We start from the raw sequence: 25,022 nt of genomic DNA on the forward strand, positions 1-25,022 counted from the left end.
TTAAAATATTCAACATAGAGATCCACATACTCAACAAATTCAATAATCAATCCTTAAAAATCTGAGATTCACACACTCCACAAATTTAATAATCAATCCTAAAAACCCTACTTTGAAATGTATTTTAATCTTAAGCTATCTTTCTAGGTTGTTTCTTAGGTTGACTAAACAAAATTCATGTTTCAGACTTGGTTACAAACTAATGAATATGTGAGTATGTCACAATTCCTCATAGTTTATTGAGAAATGTAGTAATTTCACATAGAAATTTAGTTTAGGAAGATACATCCCCTCCAAATGAAAACTTATTTTTATCTCGAACTTCCCAAAATTTACCTAAAATGAATATATCGAATCTTCAATTATTTAGTCACCAATAACCTTATTTTCTAGAGTTTCTGAAGTATTTTCTGCATTATTTAGCCACCAATAACCTTATTTCTGGAGTTTCTTAAGTATTTTCTGCACAGTATGATAGATTTTTACATTCACCAAAGCAATTCAACTTGTAGAGCCCTCTAAATTACAACATATTTATCCTAAATTTTGGGTACTTAGGACCCACCATCATACTTAAATTGCTTCATTATCTAAATCAATGTTTGCATTCATGCATTACTATTTTATATGCCATGAGATCCATTGAATATCCAATGATAGATGGTCATGAGAGATTTAGGTGCCCATATGATTTCCCTTTTCCAATTTTGAGGAATTTACATGTGCAAATCAAATTTTAACATCATTTTTTCTCAAGAACAAAAAGAACCAAAGATACCCATCAGAATGAAAAACAAATCCCATATTCATTATCATCAAAACTTTACTTATGTAAGCATTTATACTAGTAAGAAAAATGACATGACATTCTCAAATGAATTGACTAACAAACAGGTGACACCAAATATCCATAAATCATTAACTCGTTGTTATTCACAAAAACAAAGCAGGATTGAATAGAAACATTGTTGATTGCACAAAATAGTTGACGGAGTCAAGTACAAGTACCTCTTCTGTGTAGTTTATCGTCACAGCTCTGGTCCTGGATAAGCAACTCAGTTTTTTCCCGAATCCCGATTGAGATAATTGAGAGATCATTTAAACCTAGAAGACGAGCTTGTGCGTTTTCAAGAGTTTTTGGCAGGTTTCCAAGAAGAGAGAGCATAGACGATCCTTCCCTTCCATCCTTGCAGCAACCATTGACTATCTTCATCAATAACAAAATCCTTGTGATAATTCGCTTTTACTTTTTCTTTTGCGTTGTTTACTAGATCCATGTTCAGTGGGAGTTGTGTGAACCCAGCTCTCAGATTCCGTATCTGCCACTGCTTATAAGTTTCTGGCCGCTCAACCCTCTCTGATCCTTCACAAGCTATGACATTCAAAGCCTCTCGTCCAAAGATATCCTTTTCAATGAGTATCCTCTCTGGATGCTCGCGGGGAACATTTGTCTCAAGCATATCAAATAAAGCAGAATAGTGGAAGAGAGCCTCACGAAACCTTGTAACAAAGAAAGGAGCACTATAAGCCCCATTCACAATTCCGTGAATGAAAACATCGGGATTTGTCTTTCTTATGAGGTTTAGAACAGCATTTCTTGGACAATCTAGCATGACCGTCTCATCAAGTAGGTTCCTTAATCGATTTACAGAGTTTACAACACGAACCTCTCCTTTGTTGATCTTGAGATCTTCAACCTGAATGGTTTCCCATTTCTGAGCTATGGCATTATACTCAAACGGAACATTGAAACTGTCAGCATAATTTGCCAACCGGCGGCCTGTTCTTCAACCCTTTCTGCTGGACGAAATCCAGATTGAGGAAAATCTATCCCAGTAATCCGAAGCTTAGGAGGTCCACCAGGTGCTTTTGAAAGATGCTCGATAAGGCAGGGCCATTGAAAACCAAAGTAGATACCAAAATCTATAATATGGAGAGTTGTTCCATTTTTAGCCAGACGCATAATTGTCTGATTTGTAAAGAAGTTTGTAACCTTCATGTATGGGCATGCAGCTAGATATAACTGGTAAGCTTTCAGGAAATCAGAAGCTGATGTTCTTTTGTTCATGATAATTGCACAAATCTGACTTCCATTACCTGCTAACCGAGCTTCAAGCCCATCTGCAAAGCAATGGGCCAACCTTTGAGATCCATCCCCGAAAGGAGAAGAATGCTGTCTGAGTTGCTTCAGTAGTTCATTAGCACTTCTACGGTCATCGGCAGCAACAGCACCATTAGATACTTTTGAGTTGCCGTTTTGCTGCAAATTCTTTTCTGTTTCAGCTTTCAAGGATTCACGGAGAATAATATTTGCATTTAGATGCTCTTTTTGTCCCTTACACAACAATACCATATCAAACATAGCCGACCTAACACTCTCTTCAGAGAAAATTGCTGATTGCTTGTTACTTCTCCCTTCTTCTAAATCTTGATCATCCCTTTTAAGATTCTTCTTTCCCCTCGACCCGTTTGGAGAGTTCTCTGTATCATCCTTCTTCCCCACTTCCGCTTCATGATGTAACGTCCCGTTTCTCTCTAGATTAAGGAATAGGTCATTATCATTTGGAAGAAACTTACTAGCTTCCTCGACACCTCTATTGAACTGCCAAACAGGTTCGTTATCACAATACAAATCAGGAACCAAACTTTCTTCACCAAAATTGAGACTGGGGGGAGAGCTAAAAGAAGATTGGGGAGTTGCCTGGAAAGTATAATCAGTAGGAGAAGTATCGATGGGCGAAGATTTATACTCGCTGAGGTTGTCATCAATCGAGTCGGTATCTACTGTATTATTACTAATACTACTACTGGTAGAGGTAGTGTTGTTACTAAAGGAACTACTGGAAGACGGATGTTTGTCAGCGAGGATTTCGTAAAAGGGTTTTTCTGCAGCTTGAAGAGCCGAAGAATCCTGAAACGAAGAACTCTTCTCCTCCTCCATGTCCTCTTCCATAAGCATCTGATTTATGTACTTGAGAAGTGCATCAGAGAACTTATAATCTCCAGAAGAAACTCCATCAGGGCTAACACTTGATGATGGAGGAAATTCATTAGGGGTTTAGTCAGGAGTAATAGGAAAATCCATGAAATTTTGATCTAAAGGTAGTCAGTCCCTTTGGGCTTTGAGGTTCAACAATCAGAAACAATCTAAATTTCAAAATTAGATTTACCAGTGGAATCAATAGAACTTCCTAAAGGTGAATCCACAACCATTACAAATCAGAGAACTTCATAAATCTACACACCCAAAGACCAAAATACATAAAAAGTACAAATTCTAACTAATCAGAGATTCAAAATGAAAAGGAGAAAAGAATTTAGGGTAAAAGAAACAACCAAATCCTTGAACTAAGAGAGAGATAATACCAGTAGATGAGAAAGTGCAGAAATGAGAGTGAGAAAATTGTAGAGAGTCGAACTTTTGAGGTTCCTCTTTTAAAGGAGAAGAAAAAACTGCTTGCTCTCTTCTTTTTCACTGTAAAAACACAAACAGTAGTAGTCTGGGTCCGGCAACCGGCTATCACCCGGTAGGTAAACACTACTGCTAAAGGTAACTACTAAAACTAATCAGATCAAAAACTGAAAAATAAGGCCGCTCATTTGGAAACTTAATAAAAGTCAAAGCTTACATGAACAAAATCAAACTGTCTATGTTTTCTAGTTTAGGGTCCGTTTGTTACGTGAGAAAAGATTTGATGTGAGAATGAACTTTTTCTAATGGGAAAGAAAGTGACTTTAAAAGAAAACTATGAGTGCCTCTAAAAAAACTCTCGGTGCTTTTAGAATTTTTTGGTCTCATCTTCTTCATTCCGGAAAACACTCTCTCTCTCTTCTATTCTTTACCGAGGCCTGAAGAGAAAACGATGAAGTTTTCATTATGCAAGTGATATCATCACGATCAAGAAACACACAGTTTTAGTTTGTGATGCTTGAAATTCATTTCCTATTTCATATTTGGGTTGAGTTAATCCTAATTTGGCATTAGGGTTTCAAAACCATTAAAGATATGAGTATTCTTTAAATCCCTACGAAGAAGATTTGATAAAGATGAAGTGGATTTCGTTCAAGAGTCACGGATCTTCAACTGGTCTTAATTATTCAATAGAAGATTTGATGTCTTTAATTATGATAAAGATATTTGACATCATCCAATAATTGTAGCATTAGGCATTTAACTTCACCGTGGCTATAAGATTGCTTCATTGTCTCAATCAACCTTTAAAATCATGTTCTATGTGCTCCATAACCACAAAAATACTATCTAGGTTTCCTGTGTTTTTTAGGTTTTATTGGATCTTAGAGAGAGAAAGGAAGAAGAAGAGAGGAGTCTCCTAAAGAAAGGACCAAGGCAAAACGAGAGGGAGAGTTGTGCGGGAGGAGAGAGAGAGAGAGCGCAAAAAGATAAGGCCTTTGGTATAGGAAGAGCAATTTTTAGCAAAGGCAGTGCATTAGATAGGGAGAGCATTCTTTTTAGAATAGGAGAGATAAACACTATTTTCTAAAATATCTCAACTTTAAACTTTGGTCCCTCCCCTCAAACTATTTTCGACCAAAAGATAGAGATAAGAGAAAAATCATGTTCGAGCAAACACCTGTTCCTCGATCCAAAGGAGAGAAGAGAGATAAACACCCTTAAAACTTGTTCAACTAAAAAAAAAACTCTAAACCTGTTTGTTTCGATCAAAGAGAGAGATATAAAGATGGAAGCCGAAACTTTAGATGACTAACACAACACTCATCTCCAAAGAGGGGTTTGTAATTTTTGTTATTGCTTGATTTCTCCATAGATTTTTAGGATTTTAACAGTGATTAAAGTAACTATTGAAGATCCATAAAAGAAATTTCTCTTAGCATAAATAAATATTCATGAATGAAAATAATGAAAATTTTCATCTAGAACAACTAAAAATTTAAACAAATTTCGCCCAAAGCGGATGAAAAAACAGAACAATTTCAGCCGCCTCGGCCGAAATTTATTGTCTTTTTCAGCCATCCCGATTGAAATTTGTTGTCTTTTTCAGTCGACCCAATCGAAAATCCTTTACGAAACAAAAACGACCTAAAACCCTAAAATGTTTGTTCAACCATAGAGGAAAACAAGAAATGATTTTTCTTTACCTGAGACATATTATCTTCATTATATATGTCTTTGTTTCAGTCGATATCTTCGTTTAAGTCGATGCCCTCCTTTAAGTCGATGGTTTCGTTTAAGTCGATGTCTTCGTTTAAGTCAAATTACTCTTCTTTCTTGATGTAGGTGACCTCCTTCTTCATTAATGGTGGTTCCTCATCCATGAGATCTTGAGGCATCATTAAAAGCTCGAAACTAAGACTACAATGATGGTAAACTGGTAAACTTTGCAAGTTTTTTAAATACTCATGGTGATGTTGTTAGTACTGACGATATTAGGGTTGAGTTGTTTATGAGAGAGAAAACTACAAGTGAATGGAATATTAGATTTATTATTAATTTTTATCAAAGTCCTTATATTTTAGCGCTATTTATTAAATGATCCTTATGACGCTCTCCTTAAACTAATTTGGTAAAGGAAGAGCAAATGCATAAATTTACCTTTGTAACGCACTGTCTTTACTAAACATTGCTCTTCCTATACCAAAGGCCTAAAAAGGTGGGAAAACGATTTTCTCACTTTTTTATAGTAAAACGAGGGTGTAACTCGTGCTCGTGGGGCAAGGACAGTTCTTTCAAGTGCGTTATAGACTTGACAAACTATGTGGACGATCAAAAGTTACAACTGAATGACTGTTTCGGTATTTATTCGGCATATCGGTACACTGTTTGCCTACTTCAATTGCTAAATCTAATAATGACTTGCAATTAAAAGAGGTCGCATGTCTTCTTTAGAAAAATATCTCATGTTCATCCAAATGTCGCATTTACGGTACCTGAATATACAAAAATTAGTAACATATAACATCACACAATCTAAATGTAAAACCATCATCGTGAAAGATCTTAACAACACGTGATGTTATGATATTGCAATGTAGGCATGTAACCATATATTAACAACACGTGAGGTAATGATATTACCCACAAAGTGAGTTGATGTACAACTCTTAACACATAATATACTTTCTCTAACAAGATATTGCAATGAGACTATGTAACCATAACCTATCTTAGCAGGTAAAGAATCAAGTGTTACTATCATCTACTTGTTTCATGTAAGTAGCGAGAAAATAGTCGTGAAAACTAATACTTTTAATAAAGACATAATAGCATACGAATCTGTGGGAATATAGATGATGCAGGGAGATTTTTGAAAGATATATCAAGTATCTTGAATATCTTAAGATCTAGTTATTTTAGTGGTATAATATTTTTTTAGTAGAAAACTGTTAGTTTTGGCAGCTTTATATTTTTTAGGAAACCTTCTAGGTTTTGGATTCCAGTATTTTATTTATTTAAAAGTTGACATTAGAATTTGATAAGGTTTAGGAAACTAGTATTTTATTTATTAGAAATTGTTAATTAGAATCTGTTTAGGTTTAGGAAAATCCTAATGCCTATATAAAGGGGATTCAATAGTTGTTTAGTTCATCAAGTTGATCAATAAAATTCAGTAATGTAGTTTAATCTTGTTAATTTTTGTTATACAAGTCTTCAGACGGAGATCTAAAGGCTCTAGTCTAGGTTTTAAAAGTTTTAGACGAAATACTATTTTTTTTTGGAATTTTCCGCTGCGTCAGTTGGCATCAAGAGCGAGGATTTGCCTGGTTAGACATCAGCTATGCGAAAATCACTTTAGAACACATCGATGGATTTTCCAAAGATGCATCTAAAGTTGGTTTAAAAAAAATCAAAAAAAGATAAAAAGAATCACATTATTATATATTGTTATCAGTCAGTCAATATGGAGAAGTACTATCATGGTAACAGTTTTTCAGTTCAAGTGCACCCACATAGAGAGTATAATGGGTACAAGGTCAACAAAGAGATACCACTTTTCGATGGGTATAGAAGAGTTCTTCGATTGGCTAGATAAGGTTGAATGACAAGTCAATATGTGGGCTACTATTTCTAATGATCAAATAGTTAAAATCATTTCTTATAGACTTACAGGGAGTGCCGCATATTGGTGGGATCAGTTACAACTCCTAAGGATGAGACAAGGAAAGGCTCAAATTCAGAGTTGGTCGTCTATGAAAGAGAACTTGAGGGAGTGGTTCTTACCTCTTGATTATCAACAACAAATGTTCAGGTTATAACAGAACTGTAGACAAGGGTTGCGTTCAGTGGGTGAATATTACGAAGAGTTCTCAAAATTGGCTCAAAGAAACAGTATGGAAAATGTTACAGAACCTGATAATGTTCTAATAGATCGATTTCTGAACGGATTAAAATTTAGCTTGAGATGTAGTTTGAGAGAAAAGGTGAGGTTAGTTAATTTATGGACTATTCAAGATGCATACAATTTGGCCTTAAAAGCTGAAGCTTGGGAGCGAGACTATAGAAACTTTAGATTTCAGATGGAAGACAACCCCGCGTTAATACAAGAAACGTAAAAGAAGCTCCCTTAGAGAATGTTGAACCACCACAAATTGTGACTAAGGACAATCCGGATAATATTATTCATGAAGCAAAATCCGACGTTATTGTGTTCACAGAAAAATCTCATAATATCAATTTACACGATGAGAGATTTGTTTCCCAATAAGTTGTTCAAGAAATTGAAGTGGTTCAGAAAATTGAGTCAAAGGAAGTTGAATCAAAAAGTGAAAAACTTACCAAGTTAGACTTTAGTCCAATTGAAGTTCCTTCATACGAAGATCCGTTTTCAGAATTTTGTGAATCTCAAATTGTTTCACATGGATTAGTAAGTACTTTTATTGGAAAGTCTTCATCGAAGTTCATAGGTTTCAATCACTATACTCATGGTCTATATAAGTTTATTTTGGGGAGAATAGGGAGTTTAAGTCACATTACAATTATAGACAAAAAATTCTTTGTGACTAATAAAGTCTTCAATCAAATCTGAAAAATTGGTGGTTCCTATCCACAATTCACGAAAAGGCCATATCAAAGGAGTCCATTCAAGTCAATCTGTAAACTCGAGGCGAGTTTCTTTGAATTGGAGGAGACTGCTGCAGGAAGATTTTTGGAAGATATTCCAAGTATCTTGAATATCTTAAGATTTAGTAGTAAAATATTTTTTTAGTAGAAAACTGTTAGTTTTGGCAGCTTTATATTTTTAGGAAACCTTCTAGGTTTTAGATTCCAGTATTTTAGTTATTTAAAAGCTGATATTAGAATTTGATTAGGTTCAGAAAACTAGTATTTTATTTATTAGAAATTGTTAATTAGAATCTGTTTGGTTAGGAAAATCCTAGTGCCTATATAAAGGGGATTCAGTAGTTGTTTAGTTCATCAAGTTGATCAATAAAATTCAGTAATTTAGTTTAATCTTGTTAGTTTTGGTTCTACAAGTCTTAAGACGGAAATCTAAAGGCTGTTTTCTAGGTTTTAAAAGTTTTAGACGAAGATCTAATTCTTTTTCGGAATTTTTCGTTGCGTCAGTAATCAACGACATTTGTAGAAGTACTTACAGATTAAAGAATGAGCTCCGAAACCTGATTAGATGTCGTCTTTACAGTATACCATTATTGCTGATTAAAAGAATGAGCTCTAGATTAGTGAATTTTATAGTTTCTGCCTTTGGATAATAATATGAGGCACATACGTCAGTGAATGCGCATTCACTGGTGCTTATTCACAAAAGAGTAAGCACCTGTAGTTGTTGTAGCTTCTACCCTAGGATAATTCCTCATTCGCGAAAAAATTATATATATAAGACTTGAATACCATTACTACAGAAATTAAATAATTCTTCAAGCTACCATTTTTATACGCATTACTAAATTATAACATTCACTTAAGAAATGGAAGGGTTTCATCTTGGTTGGGTTTGTCACAACCAAAACTTAAAGTTCCTGCAACTTATGATTTGCCAACCAAAACTTATGATTTCACCCTAATTGAAAACCAAAAGAAAATAAAAATCAAAACTTATGATTTCACCCTAACTTATGATTTCAGGAAGAAAATCGACCATTACTTATGAGAAAATCAAACGAAAAACTTATGATTTCGCCCTAACTCAAAATCAAAAGAAAAAATAAAAACCAAAAACTCAAAGTTTCTATGATGACCATTACTTAAAGTTCCTGAAACCTATATTGCAAGTTAAAACTTTTCAAACATTGTAAAAGTCTTCTTAATACAAAGTTAAAAATAGTTTAGGAAGAGGGAAGGAAAGCTTCTCAACCTCCCAAGAGGGATTAAATCAAAATTATTTGTTACACCCTCGTTATACAAAGTTGAAAATATTATTTGTACCCTACGGGCACGGGTTACACCCTCGTTATATAGATAAGTGGAAATGAAAGAGAATAATTAAGTTATCATCGATAAGATATAGTACTCACGTAGTTTCGCAAAACCCAATTTCAGAGCAATGAATCCAATTGATGTTGAGAAAAACAAACAATTTGGGCGGATAAGCTATTATAGTTTAGTGTCATTTCTGGAATCGATGTAAGCGAAAGCAAAAATGATTTACATGAATTAAAATGAACCGACCCAAAAAAAAGTAAATAGTTTGTACCTGAATTTGAACAGTGTAGAATTACCAATCTTCCACTGAACTTTGTTAGGATAGGAGACCATACCCATCAGCATCCTCTCTGGTGAATCTTCCCAACTTTCAAAAGTTTTCGGATTAACCTGCGGAAAGGGGAAAAACTAATGAAAAATAACAAATCTACCCAAATAACCTAAACGAATTAAGAAGAAGAAAGCAAACAAAATGTTTGAGAAGGAGGAGGTTTGATCCGTTTCTGGAACTCATTTAAAAACCTAAACAACATAAATATATTTGTTCCTTTTTTTCAAGATCTGATTTCAGTGAGATAAGAAATCAATTGGGCTAAGAATTTCAGCGAAGATTGAACAATACCTGAGTGACTGTTCGACATGGTTATTGTTGTTGAGCAACATAAGATATTTCCCTGATCCACTAGCTTACTGTGTTTTGAATTCATAGTATCTTGTTGTTCTGTATGGTTTATTTATTGAACTTCTTTGAATAGATTAAACATAAAAACATAATCAAACACCTAAACCACAACTATTTCGAAAGCCAACACAGACATTCTTGACTCTATTTGCACCTTTACTGTTTTAAACTTTGATTTATTAAGATAAAAGTACCTGGAACGGTTACCCTTGAGCTAACGAACATGGGCAAACCCTACATTGAGAGATATGAAAACCCTTGAGTTGACTCCCGTGGAAAGAGATGAAACCCCTACATCGAAAAAGAGAAGTGGATAAAAACCCTACACCGAGAAACAGGAAGAGAATTAAAAGCATACATTGAGAGAAAGGAATAGGTTATGTGTGCGTGTGCGTGTGCGTGTGCGTGTGCGTGTTGTGCGTGTGCGTGTTTGTGCGTGTGTGTGTATGTGTGTGTGTGTGTGCGAGTGTGTGTGTGTGTGTTTGTGTGAGAGAGAGAGAGAGGGAGAAAGATAGAGTCGGACAACGAGCGACTATGCGTGAGGGACCGAGAAAGATAATCTAGCAATCAATAATATACTTCTAAATTTCGATCAAGTGAAAGGTAGTCAATATGAAGCCTATAACTCACTTCCAAAAATTTTGTCGAATGAGAATATTGCATCACTATGTACTCAAAATAAAGGGACATGTGAATGTATTATGAATCGGTTTCGTTAGTCGACCGTTCCAGACTGGTTTAGATTGAAATTGATTCTTCTGAACTTGAAAGACAGTCATAACTATAATTTAATTCCCAAATCTCAACCGCCCACAGTCCACCACAAAATTCATGTTATAGTTGTAGCAACCTAGTTATCTATAACACAACCCCACCAACGTAGCTATGATATAACAGAAAACGCAGGATTTGAAAAAACAACATGGAGAATACAAACCAAGATAAGTTAAGTAAGATCAAGACCAAACCAACAAAGTCATATTAGGAACAACAACGACCAAACGAAAAAACTCATTTGTCCCTTAATTTTTGTATGAATTTAGATAAAATGATTTACTTGCGACATGCATGGAGATATTATGTGCCATGGACCCTAGATTATTGTGTATTGAAAGTTATATTACCTTTGCAGAATGAGAGGGTGATAAAACTAAGGTTGGACAGGCTTGAAAATCGATTTAACCCTACGAAGAAACAAATCAAAACCCTAAATCAATTTCGAAGGGAACCCTAGATCAAAAAAATTAGAACAAATCAATGTAGAAAGAGATACCTGGGGGTGGTTTTGTTTAAGAGAGGGAGAGATAGTGTGATGGATCGATAGATGAAATGTTGGAACGATAGAGAGGCAGAGTGGGGGTTGCCGGCGAAAGAAGATAGTTTGTTCGAAAGTGAGAAGGGAGAAGTAGATATTTGGGGGGATACCATTGATTGGTTTGTATAACAAATCAATCAAATTTTGAGAGATTGAATCTCAGCTATAGAAGATAAACCTATAAGACTAAATAGTAATCTCACTCAAAATAGTAATAACAAAAATTTTACCCTACGTATAGAATACCCTCTTCCCTTATTATGTAAATCTTATTGAAAAAAGTAATCTCATTCAGGACTCTGAATCATAGTCAACAAATCATATAAAATAACAAAACTTTTACCTGTAAAAGTTGTAATGAAGGACGAAGCCGCAATAAACCTTAACAGACAAAAATTCCTCAAAACTGTAAAAGAGAAAGAGGCAAAAAGATTAGCGAACTATATAGAGATAGAAGTGACAGTACCCATTAGACTAATTTGGTACAAATAACAAAATTCATATTAACATAGTGAGATAGACTAACTATAAGATATCACCATCAGAATAAATTATTGTCTTTATCTATCACCCACAAACTAATTAGGTTAAACCTTAAAAACTTGGGGGTTTAGGATTTTAATTTGGGGGCTAGGGTTTTGAATTTTTGAGACAGATTGGAAATAATAAATGATTGAGCTAGTAGAGAGAACTTACTTGAGGTCTAGGTTAGGGTTTCTCTTAGTCTGAATTAAAGGTCCTTATAAACATCAATCACCATTAATCAAACTAAATCATGAACCCCTAAAATTCCCCTAAATCGGTTTCAGTCTCTCTCTCTCTCTCTAACCACTTCAGCTGAACCGAGTGTGTGTGTGTGTGTGAGAGAGGAAGAGACAAACATACAAAACGAGGGATAGATGGATACCTGCATCAGAGATCATGAGTGTGTGTGAGAGATCGACAGAAAGTGCGCTTGGGAAATCGATAGAGAGTGTGCATTAGAGAGAGAGAGAGTGTGTGTGTTCGTGAGAAAGAGAGAGAGAGAGAGAGATGCATACACGATGAGATGAGACGCGAAGATGAGAGAGCGGGGAGGAGATTTTTGAAATGAAGAGAGATGAGAGTAGAGATCAGAGAAGGTGCATGTTGTTTAAGAGGGGAGAGTGAAAAATGGCATCTCTTGAAAGATGTTCTTTTTCTTTCCCTTTTAAATTAAACCGTTAGATGGTTTCTATCCAATTCCCAACCATTAGATTTTGAGACAATAAATCTCAGCCACATGAGATAAACTTGGGAGATCAAATTTGAGTCATTGGGAAGAGGGGAAAAGATACCCTCCTCCCTTATTTTATAGATAGATATTTCAGACAATTTTCTAACTTTTTTTTCTCTTAAAAATCGATTTTCATACCTATTAATTCCAATTAAACAGTAGAAAAACGATTTTCTAACTCTGTTTTCACACCAATCAAACAAACCCTTAACTTTCTTTCAATTTGTTGATGGAATATTTCACCCTCATTATACGGCTGATTTCTATTTAGGTATAGAGTATGTCTATTTTTATAACCTACTAGGGTATATCCCTTGCCCTAGGGCACGAACAGTTCTATCAATCAAATTTGATGAAATTTTGACACAGTGATTCTATAGGCACCCCCATAGTACTGCTTTAGGCGCTATTCCCAAACATGCCGCCCGACTTTCCATATTTATTATTGATACATTCTGGATACCCTAACTTTTTGGTATTCAACTTATTATTTATTTATTTTATTTTAAATTAGTTGTTTTATTGAGAGTGAGAATTCAATTTCCTTTTTTTAGCCCTTGCAATTTTTTCTGTTTCTTTTTTTTCCAAAATTAGTTATTTTATTTCTAAGAAGGAAACGATTTTATTTAGAGAGAAATTTCAACTTCATTTTTTTAACCCTTTCAATTTCCTTTATTTCTTTTCTTCTTAAATTAGTTTTATTTCTCATGACTTGCACTCGCCCAGATATCTCATATGCCCTGAGCATGTGCAGCCGATACCAATTGGACATAGAGATGATTACCGATCACAGTCGGGACATGTTTTCTGTCTGAATGGAGGAGCAGTATGCTGGAAAAGCTCAAAGCAGACTACTGTAGCGGATTCTACCACAGAAGCAGAATACTTGGCCGCCTCAAAAGTAGCAAAGGAAGGAGTTTGGATCAAGAAGTTTATCTCCAAACTTGGTGTCGTTCCTAACATCGAAAAGGGGATTACTCTATATTGTGACATCAATTGAGCAATTGCCCAAGCCAAGGAACCAAGAGCACACCAGAAATCCAAACATATCCAAAGGAAATACCACGTGATTAGGGATATCACTGAGCGAAAGGATGTGGTGATTTGCAAAGTCCATACGGATGACAACATAGCCGATCCGTTAACTAAACCACTACCTCACCCCAAACATGAGAGTCATACAAAGGGGATGGGGATAAAGCACATCGAAGAATGGCTTTAAGTTGTAATCAGATTAATAAAAGGAGTTTTATGTAATTGATTAGCTACATTCAATAAAAGAAATAAACTAAGTTATTTCGTCATTAAATATTGGTTTAGTATTTAATTGACATTCCAAAATAGTGAACCTTACCAAGTAGGTTTATCAGATGCATGATCTGATAAATGAAACCCTACTAAGTGAACTTGGAAAGGATTCATTATCAAATCTCTAGTCCAGGTCATTGCATGGACAACAATGACTCAAGACGACTAGCATGTGAGATTGACTGATGGCGCTGTTTCATGGGCCATAGGAATATAGTATTCAAGTCAATTACATGGGTGTATGATTGGGGAATATACACTGGACAACCCAAAAATGGAGTTCTTCAATGAGTATTAAAACACGTCGGGAACTCTCATAAGACAAGATTGGAGAGATTCCTTAAACATGAGTACTCCACTCATCTTCTATAAGGAATGTCGAACTTTGGCACCGTTAGACGCCACGCCGTAAAAGGAGGTTATCAAGGCGGATTGCTGGGGGAGAAAGGAGAGATATGAAGTTAAGTGGGAGTACAAGAGTGAATTATGTCTTCCTAACTAGGTTAATTAGGAATAGTATCTCAAGGCCACTTGAGGAGAAGCAACTGAAATGTACGGTCGTACTCAAATGGATTAAAAGTTAATCATTTGGTTTGACAGTTGATCTCCAGATCAAGAAAGACTGAAAAGACATGGCGCATCAGATGAGATACGAAGTGACATGGGAATCGAGCATTGCACTTGTTCTAAGGACAAGTGGGAGACTGAAGGATATATCCGTTCGGTCTGAAGGAGATGTCCTTCCGTAGGAGTGTCCTTCGACCAAGATGAGAATGCGATCAATTTGTTACTTAGGATAACGATGAACTAGTTATGAAGATCATCCAATTCGGTTCAATTAGGGGTCGTATTGCTTTGCTAGAAGCCGCTTGCGATCGTCGAATCACTTTAGTGATTCGCGGCGAACATGGACCGGATCCTACAACGGGTTACACATAAGAGTGGTAACTTGATCGGAGAGATTTGACTAGATGGGAATAGGCTAAAGATGGATAGGATCCAACTAAATAGGCCAAAAGGGTTCGAATAGGGATTCGGAACAAGATAGAAAGAATGGGGCATAAAAGGGGGTGCCCCTAGCTAAGGCTCTTATAGCCGGCCATGAGATGGTTGCCTAGAGTAGTGGGCCGGCCATATAATGTCCATAGTGGGCTGATATGGCCGGCCACACTAATGGTTGCCCTAATTAGGGTAAAACCTTAATTAGGGAATCCCAGAGGACTGCAACTCCTTCATGCTTATTATTTCTGAAAGAGACTTTTTAGGATTCCTTATTTGAGTAGGACTCTATAAGGTAATGCCTATATAAAGCCTCATTAGTAGTTCAGAAAAGGTGTGGGATTTTCTCAAGAAGGAAAATTATACATCTCTCTCTCAATATACAGTTAGCGGAGAGAGAAGATTATTGAGAAAAGGTTCCCATTCTATCAATCTAGTCAAGAAGAAGCGTTCTTCTCAACCTTCTATTAAGTTCTAGCAGACATTAAAGAAGGGAGATCAAGTTAACCAACTCGGTGTCTCAAGTAGAGGAGCGACAATTGGAGCTCTCAATCTTCACACGCGAATTGGAATGGTTTGAGGGAAAAACGCGAAAACGTATTTATCCTTCTTCTAGTTCATTGATTAGTTCATGTATAAATCGATCCAGGATATTTAGTGTTAACATATAGATGTTTGAGATTCCGCAATAAACACTAGATAGTGTATTAGATACACACATAACCCTACATCTTTAACGTACCTCTTCAGGACGTCAAGGATGGCCTTGTTGGGCTTCTCTTTCACATTTTTTGTTCTAATCTTGTCAATGGTTAGGGCCTTGAAAAAGCACCCAAAAGGGGAGGCCCACATCAATATTTTCTGATCTTCGGTCATGGTCATGACCAGATCCTTCGCTTTATCATAAGTGAGTCTCAATGTACATTTGTACTATACATTGGTTTTTTTTCTTATCTCCGACCACTGGCACTGGAACATCCACCTCCTCCTGGAGTGGCCTTTTGGTTTTTGATGCAACAGTTCGATGCTACATAAAGACAATAATACATATGTTAGTAATTGTTTCAAAATTGTTGCAAACATTTCAAAATTTATGCAAACACTCGAAAAAATGCACAGAAAACTATCAATAATGCTGAGAACATTTTGCAAAATGTTTTGATAACATGTATGCTGCTAGTAACAGTTTCAGATGTTTTAACTTTACACATAACATTTATGCCTAAACATTTTACAAAGGTGGCTTTGGGGAATAAAGAATAATCTCGAGGGAATCCGTATTTTTTTGCATATTCTCTGGGGAATATTTTATTTTAGTCCAAAAACTAACTTGATCAAACATTGCTCCCTAATCTTCATCTTCTTTATCACCTTCACCACCACAACTTCCGACCACCATTGTCACCTCTTATTCTTCCTCTATTCTCCTCTCTGACTAACTATTACCCTCACTCTCTCTTGTTGCTCTCTCTCTCTATTCCTTCTTTCTCTCTCTCTACAAGTCTTCTTAAGATGAGAACTATATGCAACCAAAACGTGGAATCCTCAGAGAATACAACACAGTCGAACACGTTTCATCTCCAAGCCCTAAACGAAGATCATATCGAAAGCACAAGTCTTCAAAGGAATTATAAGCGATTATAAGCAGAAACTTTTTGAGAATCATATGTCTTCAGGAACAGTTTCCACAAAAGCGTTCCTGGCTTATAAGCAGAAAAGGAATTATTGCGAAAGATCTGAGACATGGGTAGTGGAAGAATTATAAGCAGAAAGGATGTGAGAGAAGGGAATGCGACAAAAGGAAAAAAGAATGGCGGACATCCTATTGATTTATTTTAGGGTTTACATTCTCACACTAGTAAGTTGTGTTGACCAAAAACTACACCTGGGCCCTCGACGATAAAATGTCCATTGAGACGTCAAGCCCAACTCGGCTCGCTTGTCCTTGTTTGGGCCCAGCCCAGAAGTCTCTTAATGGGCCCTCGTCGACTAGACCCTAAAACTCGTGTCAAAGCCCAATCACGTGCAAAGAGTTTCGACATGCACAAAACTCCACACGCCCGAATCTTCACACGTCTGGCGCTCGACACGTCTATATCTCCACGCACCACGTGTAAGAGATTACTTAATGAAGAGATCTTCTACATGTCAAATATATCCATAATGACAAAGATCTCAGACTTGGTCAACGTAACTCTAGCAACGAATATCCCCCCATTGATGAAAGGCATAACATGGTAACGTCTCACATAAATAATGAGACCATGTACATGCACACTGAGAGTCATTACCAGAGAACATGCACAACCGTTGTGCATGTACAACTCGTGCACACGTCACCACATCCCAGGTATCTTGCCATGCATTTACTCTGTAACGGTCAAGCCTTTACTCCCCCCAACGGATCACTCCTCAAGCCTATATAAAGAGGAGCACTTTCATTTCTCAGGACATCGAAAGCAGAGCAAAGCAACTCATACTACTTCTTCTTCTCCACTCGTTCTCTGTTCTTCGACTGTCCTTGAGACATTTTGCATACAAGTTCACCTGGTTCTGGTCGTCGACACTACTAGACGCCTCGAGGGTGTTAAAGCTTATCCTTGCTCGACGCTTCCTGTTCGACGTTTCCTGCTCGACGCTTCCTGCTCGACGCTTCCTGCTCGACGCTTCCTGTTCGACGCTTCCGGCTCGATGCTTCCAGACGTCTTCGAGGAGATCACAACCTTCTTCTTGCTCGACGCTACTGGTAGCATCTACTCTCATACTTCTGATCATTTTACTCCCGTATATTTGAACTCTGGTCATTCTACGAGTCTAGCCACTCTCCAATTATACATCAACGGTTATACCCTCGGCTTTTCATTTGTTATTCATTGTAATACTTTGCTGACTTGACCGTCGGAGGGCCCTTGGCAGGCACCATCCCAGTGTCCCCCAAGTCTTCACGGGTTTGTTCATGTTTGTTCGCTTTCTTTTGCAGGTTTCTTCTAGACGTTGTTGGTGCCCATCAATCAAGAATTCGACGTTCGGAATTCCAGAAGACGTTCACGCTTCCGACCTTCTGACTTCCGACCCGTAGACTTCTCACCGTCTACATAAGTGCTGGATATTATTTCTCTCACCAACTAGAACATATGCTCTCTTCTTTCTCTCTCTAGATTTCAAAAACTAGAACTCTTCTTCTACCATCTCAGATTTGAACATTTCACTCAGAAAGCATCTCCACTGGTAAGTACTGTTTATCACTTACTCTACAGTGTTCTAGATTCTTTGTCTACTTTACTAGAACGGAAGTTCTGTATGATGAAATTTGTATAATTTGTTGTTTTGGATCTGGGTTTTGTTTTATTTTAGTGTTTGATGAGTTATTTGAAATGGGTTGTTAAAGAAGTAGCTATTCATGGCCATTAATGGAGTTTCTGCAGCTTGTGTTCTATGTTACCTTTTTATATCTTTGATTTTGATCTTCTATTTATAATGTTAATGTAGAAATATTAATGGCAATTTGATGAAGTAAGAAAAGGGGACAAGATCAGAATCCACTATTTCTCTGTTTGGTTTCAGTTGTTTTTAGTGTCGCAGATCCTAATGACCTAAAAATTTTGATTGATTTCAATGGTTCCTCTTTCTCTCTCTACAAGTCTTCAAAGGAACCACATGTTTCGAATCTTTTTCCCTGTTCTCACATTCCTTTTTCTCTAATCCACTTAAGAAGAAACTTTTGTGGAAACTGTTCTTGAAAACAGTGTTCTTGGATCTTGCGGTACCGGCGTTCGGGTAAATTTTGGAAACCCTAATAATCGATCTTTTTATGTAGAAATTTGTGTGAAATGATGGATTGGACTATTTTTCTTGATTTGATATAATTGGTTCTGACACTGATGTCTAGGGTTTTTATGCCTATTATTGGTGAAATTGAAATTGGGAGAGAGAAGATGAAGATAAGGGGTAATGTTTGATCGAGTCGATGTTTGGACTAAAAAAAAATAATTCGTAAATCAATATTTATTAACTAAATCTTTATTCCCTAGAGAATTTTTTTTATTCCCCAAAGCCGCTGCCTTTACAAAATGCTAACGTCACTACTCCATTTGTAACCATCACAGACATAAGTTTATGTTATTTTGAAAACTTATTAAAACATTACAAATATGCATGTAAACGTTACTCAATCTTAATAGGTAATTATGTAGAATGCTCATAACATTATGCAAAATGTTTAGGAACTCATTTCAGTCAATTCTATTTATGCCAAAACATTATACAAAATGCTAATGTCACTACTACCTTTGCAACCACACAAACATATGTCATGTCATTTTGTAAACTTTCTGAATCATTTCAAATATTAATGTAAACATTACTTAAACTTACTTGGTAATTTTGTAAAATGCTAAGAACATTATGCAGAATGCTTAGAAATTTATTTATGTCATTTCAATTTATGTCAAAACATTATACAAAATGTTTATGTATCAACTAAAAATTCTCTGAATACTGGTACTAGTGCCCACTAATTTTATTTTTTTTCAGAATGCCTACAGAATCCAATCCAAACACCTAACCCCTCTACCAAAACATTATTCAAAATGTTCCCATAGTAAAAGAAAATGCTCGGGACACTTGTACTAGTGCAAACATTTTTTTACCAGAAATACATTTGTTCCATACAGATCCAAAACAAATTCTTTTTTTACACCAACATTTCACTAAATGTTTACGTAATTTGTCAGATAAGATGAGAATTTGTTCATATGCCCCCACTAGTGAAATAGATGTTTACCAGTGTTAAGAAAATTTTACAGAAATACCAAATCAAGACACCTAACCTCTTTACCAAAACATTATTCAGAATGTTTATGTTAAAATTAAAAATGTTTGGAACAATTTTGCGAGTGCAAAGAAATAGTCTAACTCCAAATGCATAAAAAACCCATTTACCCAAACACCTTACTTTCTTAAACTAACATTTCAAAAAAATGCTTAGGTAACTTTTTCAGTTCGTCATAAACTTGTATAAATGCAAACAAATATTCTTACCTGGGTCGTGGATCTTGTCACTACCAATTTACTTTTGCCTTTTTTGGCAGCCACTTCACTAGTTTCCTCACTAGCCCTCTTTCGAGGGCTAGATATCTGAACTAGTTCCGTTGTTGCTTTTGATGAGGTTGGTTTCTTTGTTGCTGCGGATTTCACCATTTTTTTAAAGCATTTGCAGATAAGGAAATGTTTAGATCTGGAATGAAATGCTTTAAGCAAAACACTAAATGTCTTCAACAAAACTGTAAATGTTTCCCAAACCGCCCCCCCCCCCCCCCCCCCCCCCCCCCCAAAAAAAAAATAATGCTTAACGAAGAACATCACTGTAATAATCAAGAGTTTCCCCCAAAAATTGACTTCATTTATCAACAAACCCCTAAATGTAAAAAAACAAAACCTTCAATGTTTGAAACAGAACCCTAAATGTTAAAAAAAACCCTAGATTTAGAAACAAAACCTTAGATTTAGAAAAGAAACAGAAAAATTTAACTTACAAATATCCGCACATAATACTCTTGCTTCTGTGAAAAAAAAAATTAAGAACCCTAATGATCCCTTTATACCTAACGAATCAGAAAATCACAATCCTATATTGTTCGATTTTTTGTTTAAGACGCACATTTTGGTTCTTAAATGAAACGATTCACTGCTTCAAACGTTAACCCTTTTTGATTTTGGAGAGAGAATTAGAAGAAGATAATCGAAATTTCAGATGTTTGGAGGAAACTTTCGAATGTAGCGAGAAAAGAAGAAGAAATGGTAGAGCGAGAAAGAGTGTTTAGAAATGAAAGAGATGCTTGAGTTTCCGAGTAATGAATAGAGGGAAAAGAAAAAGTGGGTTTAAACGTCACTTTTCGACTGACCTGCGTGTCTCGTTTCTCCGAAATCCGGTTGCCGAAATTTTGAGCGGGAAATTGATGAGGGATATAAGAGATAGGTCAATTCTCTTATGAGGCTAATAAAGTTTTTTCAACTTTTGAGTTTTTTTTAGATATTATACCGGGTTGGGCTTGGTTTGATATTACGGGCCGAATTTTAGGCCTTAGATTTTTTGCTCTCAATTATATTTCCATGAAATACCCTAGTTCTAATTCTTTGCTCCCCCTAAGAATTAACTTTCAGGGAAAGTCTACAATCAAAAAGAAAATTTATATTAGTAAATTTGGATACGTGAAACTTAATATTTATCTTCATAATGTTTAAAATGACATTTTTACCCATCAATATCAGCAAATTGCACTTTTTACCTGTATATCTGCAAATGACATTTTTACCATTATAAAATACCGAAATTACATGTTTACCCTTATGCGTTCAAACTGTCATTTTAGCCATTGCAAAATTACAATTGTACCCTTTTATAATACCAAACTAAAATATTACCCTAATGTTTTCAAAATGACATTCTTATCTTCTAGTACCGAAATGACAACATAATGATAAAAATGTCGATTTTGAAAATAAAAGGATAAAAATGTCATTTGGGTGGCATAAGGAGAAAATGTCATTTTCGGAACATAGGATAACACACCATAACAATGTTATTTGACTTGTACAAAAAACACTGAATATCCAATGGTAAAGCTAAAACTCTAGTTACCTGGCCAGTGGTTGAGGTGCATCCCTTGGACCAAAAGATGGAGGATCTTTGAGGCAGATAGAGGCGGGAGAGTTTGCTTGGTTAGGCTCCAGAGCAAAACCCAAAAAACCCAGCTTATCATCCTCACATATTCCTGTTTGCAGCAGAGTTTTGCAGTCATCCTCGATCTTTCCCCCCTCATAAAGTATACCAACATGTAATCCTTCGCGGAGTATAACGGCCACAGCTTCCATCACTGTTCTCTGTACTAATATTTCTGCAACAAAATTCAACAGTAACAATGTTCGTCCAGAAATTTTATACAAGTTGTACAAGATTCTGCTACCTAAGAACACAAATTCAATTTTAACATCATTTTCTCTCAAGAACAAAAAGAACCAAAGACACGCATCAGACAGGAAAACAAATCCCATATTCATTATCATCAAAACTTATCTAAGCATTTATACGTATAAGAAAAATGACATGACAATCTCAAGTTAATTGACTAACAAACAGGTGACATTGAATTATCCATAAATCATTAACTCATCGTTATTTCACAAAACCAAAGAAGGATTGAATAGAAAGGTTGTTGATTGCACAAAATAGTTGACGAATTCAAGTACAAGTACCTCTTCTCTGTAGTGTACCATCACAGTCCAGGTCCTGGAGAAGCAACTCAGTTTTTCCCGAATCCCGATTGAGATAATTGAGATAATTGAGAGATCATTTAGACCTGGTTGAAGTATAGATCATGAGAGTGGGAAGGTACCAATTGGGAAAATAGAAGACGAGCTTGTGCGTTTTCAAGAGTTTTTGGCAGGTTTCCAAGAAGAGAGAGCATAGACGATCCTTCCCTTCCATCCTTGCAGCAACCATTGACTATCTTCATCAATAACAAAATCCTTGTGATAATTCGCTTTTACTTTTTCTTTTGCGTTGTTTACTAGATCCATGTTCAGTGGGAGTTGTGTGAACCCAGCTCTCAGATTCCGTATCTGCCACTGCTTATAAGTTTCTGGCCGCTCAACCCTCTCTGATCCTTCACAAGCTATGACATTCAAAGCCTCTCGTCCAAAGATATCCTTTTCAATGATTATCCTCTCTGGATGCTCGCGTGGAACATTTGTCTCAAGCATATCAAATAAAGCAGAATAGTGGAAGAGAGCCTCACGAAACCTTGTAACAAAGAACGGAGCACTAAAAGCCCCATTCACAATTCCGTGAATGAAAATATCGGGATTTGTCGTTCTTATAAGGTTTAAAACAGCATTTCTTGGACAATCTAACATGACCGTCTCATCAAGTAGGTTCCTTAATCGATTTACACAATTTACAACAAGAACTTCTCCCTTGTTGATCTTGAGATCTTCAATATGAATGGTTTCCCATTTCTGAGCTATGGCATTATACTCAAAAGGAACATTGAAACTGGCAGCATAATTTGCCAACCTGCGGCCTGTTTCTTCAACCCTTTCTGCTGGACGAAATCCAGATTGAGGGAAATCAATCCCAGTAATCCGAAGCTTAGGAGGTCCACCAGGTGCTTTTGAAAGTTGTTCGATAATGCAGGGCCATTGAAAACCAAAGTAGATACCAAAATCTATAATATGGAGAGTTGTTGCATTTTTAGCCACACGCATGATTGTAAAATTTGCATAGAAGTTTGTTACCTTCATGTATGGGCATGCAGCTTGATATAACTGGTAAGCTTTCAGGAATTCAGAAGCTGACGTTTTTTTGTTCATGATAGTTGCACAAATCTGACTTCCATTACCTGCTAACCGAGCTTCAAGCCCATCTGCAAAGCAATGGGCCAACCTTTGAGATCCATCCCCAAAAGGAGAAGAATGCTGTCTGAGTTGCTTCAGTAGTTCATTAGCACTTCTGCGGTCATCGGCAGCAACAGATTGTGAACACTGAACAAGAAGAATCCTTAAATCAACAACGTCTTTTTTTCCCCTTTGTTTCTTACCACGAGACTTTCCACCAACACCATGAGATACTTTTGAGTTCCCGTTTAGCTGCAAATTCTTTTCTGTTTCAGCTTTCACGGATTCACGGAGAATAATATTTGCATTTAGATGCTCTTTTTGTCCCTTACACAACAGTACCATATCAAACATAGCCGACCTAAGACTCTCTTCAGAGAAAATAGCTGATTGCTTGTTACTCCTCCCTTCTTCTAAATCTTGATCATCCCTGTTAAGATTCTTCCTTCCCCTCGACCCGTTTGGAGAGTTCTCTGTATCATCCTTCTTCCCCACTCCCGCTTCGTGATGTAATGTCCCGTTTCTCTCTAGATTAAGGAGTAGGTCATTATCATTTGGAAGAAACTTACTAGCTTCCTCGACACCTCTATTGAATTGCCAAACAGGTTCATTCTCACAAAACAAATCAGGAACCAACCCTTCCTCGCCAAAATTGAGACTCTGGGGGGAGCTAAAAGAAGATTGAGGAGTTGCTTGGAAAGTATAATCAGTAGGAGAAGTATCGATGAGCGAAGATTTATACTTGCTGAGGTTGTCATCAATTGAGTTGGTATCTGCTGTATTATTACTACTACTACTGGTAGAGGTAGTGTTGTTACTAAAGGAACTACTGGAAGACGGGTGTTTGTCAGCGAGGATTTCGTAAAAGGGTTTTTCCGCAGCTTGAAGAGCCGAAGAATCCTGAAACAAAGAACTCTTCTCCTCCATGTCCTCTTCCATAAGCATTTGATTTATGTACTTGAGAAGTGCATCCGAGAACTTATAATCCCCAGAAGAAACTTCATCAGGGCTAACACTCGATGATGGAGAAAAGTTATTAGGGTTTTGATCAGGAGTAATAGGAAAATCCATGAAATTTTGATCTAAAGGTAGTCAGTCCCTTTGGGCTTTGAGGTTCAACAATCAGAAACAATCTTGATTTCAAAGTTAGATTTCTCAACGGAATCAATAGAACTTCCTAAAGGTGAATCCACAACCATTACAAATCAGAGAACTTCATAAATGCTGTAAATCTACAATAACTACGGACAAGTTCTAACTAATCAGAGATTCAAACGAAACAGCCAAATCTTTCAACTGTTATGTAAGAGAGAGAGAGAGAGAGAGAATACCAGTAGATGAGAAAGTGTATGAATTCTAGTTTAGGGTCTGAAGTTTTGAGGTTCCTCTTTTAAAGGAGAAGAAAAAACTGCTCTCTTCTTTTCACTGTAAAAACACAAATCAGATGAAAAACTGAAAAATAAAAGTCAAAGCTTACATGAACAAAATCAAACTGTCTATGTATTCTAGTTTAGGGTCCGTTTGTTACGTGAGAAAAGATTTCATGTGAAAATGAACTTTTTCTAATGGGAAAGAAAGTGGCTTTAAAAGAAAACTCTGAGTGCCTTCAAAAAAACACTCGGTGCTTTTAGAATTTTTTGGTCTCATCTTCTTCATTCCGGAAAACACTCTCTGTTATTCTTTACCAAGGCCTGAAGAGAAAACGATGAAG

The 25,022-nt window shown here is 36.3% G+C and overlaps 1 protein-coding gene and 1 pseudogene across 4 annotated transcripts; both read right to left on the reverse strand.

The window, feature by feature from the left end:
• Window positions 1-787: 787 nt before the first annotated feature.
• LOC147558087 (scarecrow-like protein 14 pseudogene) lies at window positions 788-24,802 on the reverse strand (annotated as a pseudogene). 3 transcript variants are annotated; one of them, XR_015234253.1, is made up of 4 exons: window positions 22,172-24,802; window positions 21,558-21,813; window positions 19,958-20,100; window positions 15,518-15,944 (listed from the first exon to the last, which is right to left on the reverse strand). The product of XR_015234253.1 is annotated as a scarecrow-like protein 14 pseudogene, transcript variant X2 (transcript). The 3 variants fall into 3 exon arrangements; XR_015234254.1 differs by lacking the exon at window positions 19,958-20,100; XR_015234252.1 differs by lacking the exons at window positions 15,518-15,944; window positions 19,958-20,100; window positions 21,558-21,813 and adding an exon at window positions 788-1,104 and having other exon boundaries at window positions 22,276-24,802.
• LOC147558088 (scarecrow-like protein 14) lies at window positions 1,112-3,090 on the reverse strand. Its single transcript, XM_086659635.1, is given in 2 exon segments — window positions 1,112-1,786; window positions 1,789-3,090. Coding segments are annotated over 2 exon segments (1,830 nt in total). The 5' UTR covers window positions 2,960-3,090; the 3' UTR covers window positions 1,112-1,127.
• Window positions 24,803-25,022: the final 220 nt, after the last annotated feature.

Source organism: Eschscholzia californica, unplaced genomic scaffold (assembly GCF_041429995.1).
Source record: "Eschscholzia californica isolate CP2 unplaced genomic scaffold, dmEscCali1.0.p SCAF_2, whole genome shotgun sequence".
NCBI classification, from domain to species: domain Eukaryota; kingdom Viridiplantae; phylum Streptophyta; class Magnoliopsida; order Ranunculales; family Papaveraceae; genus Eschscholzia; species Eschscholzia californica.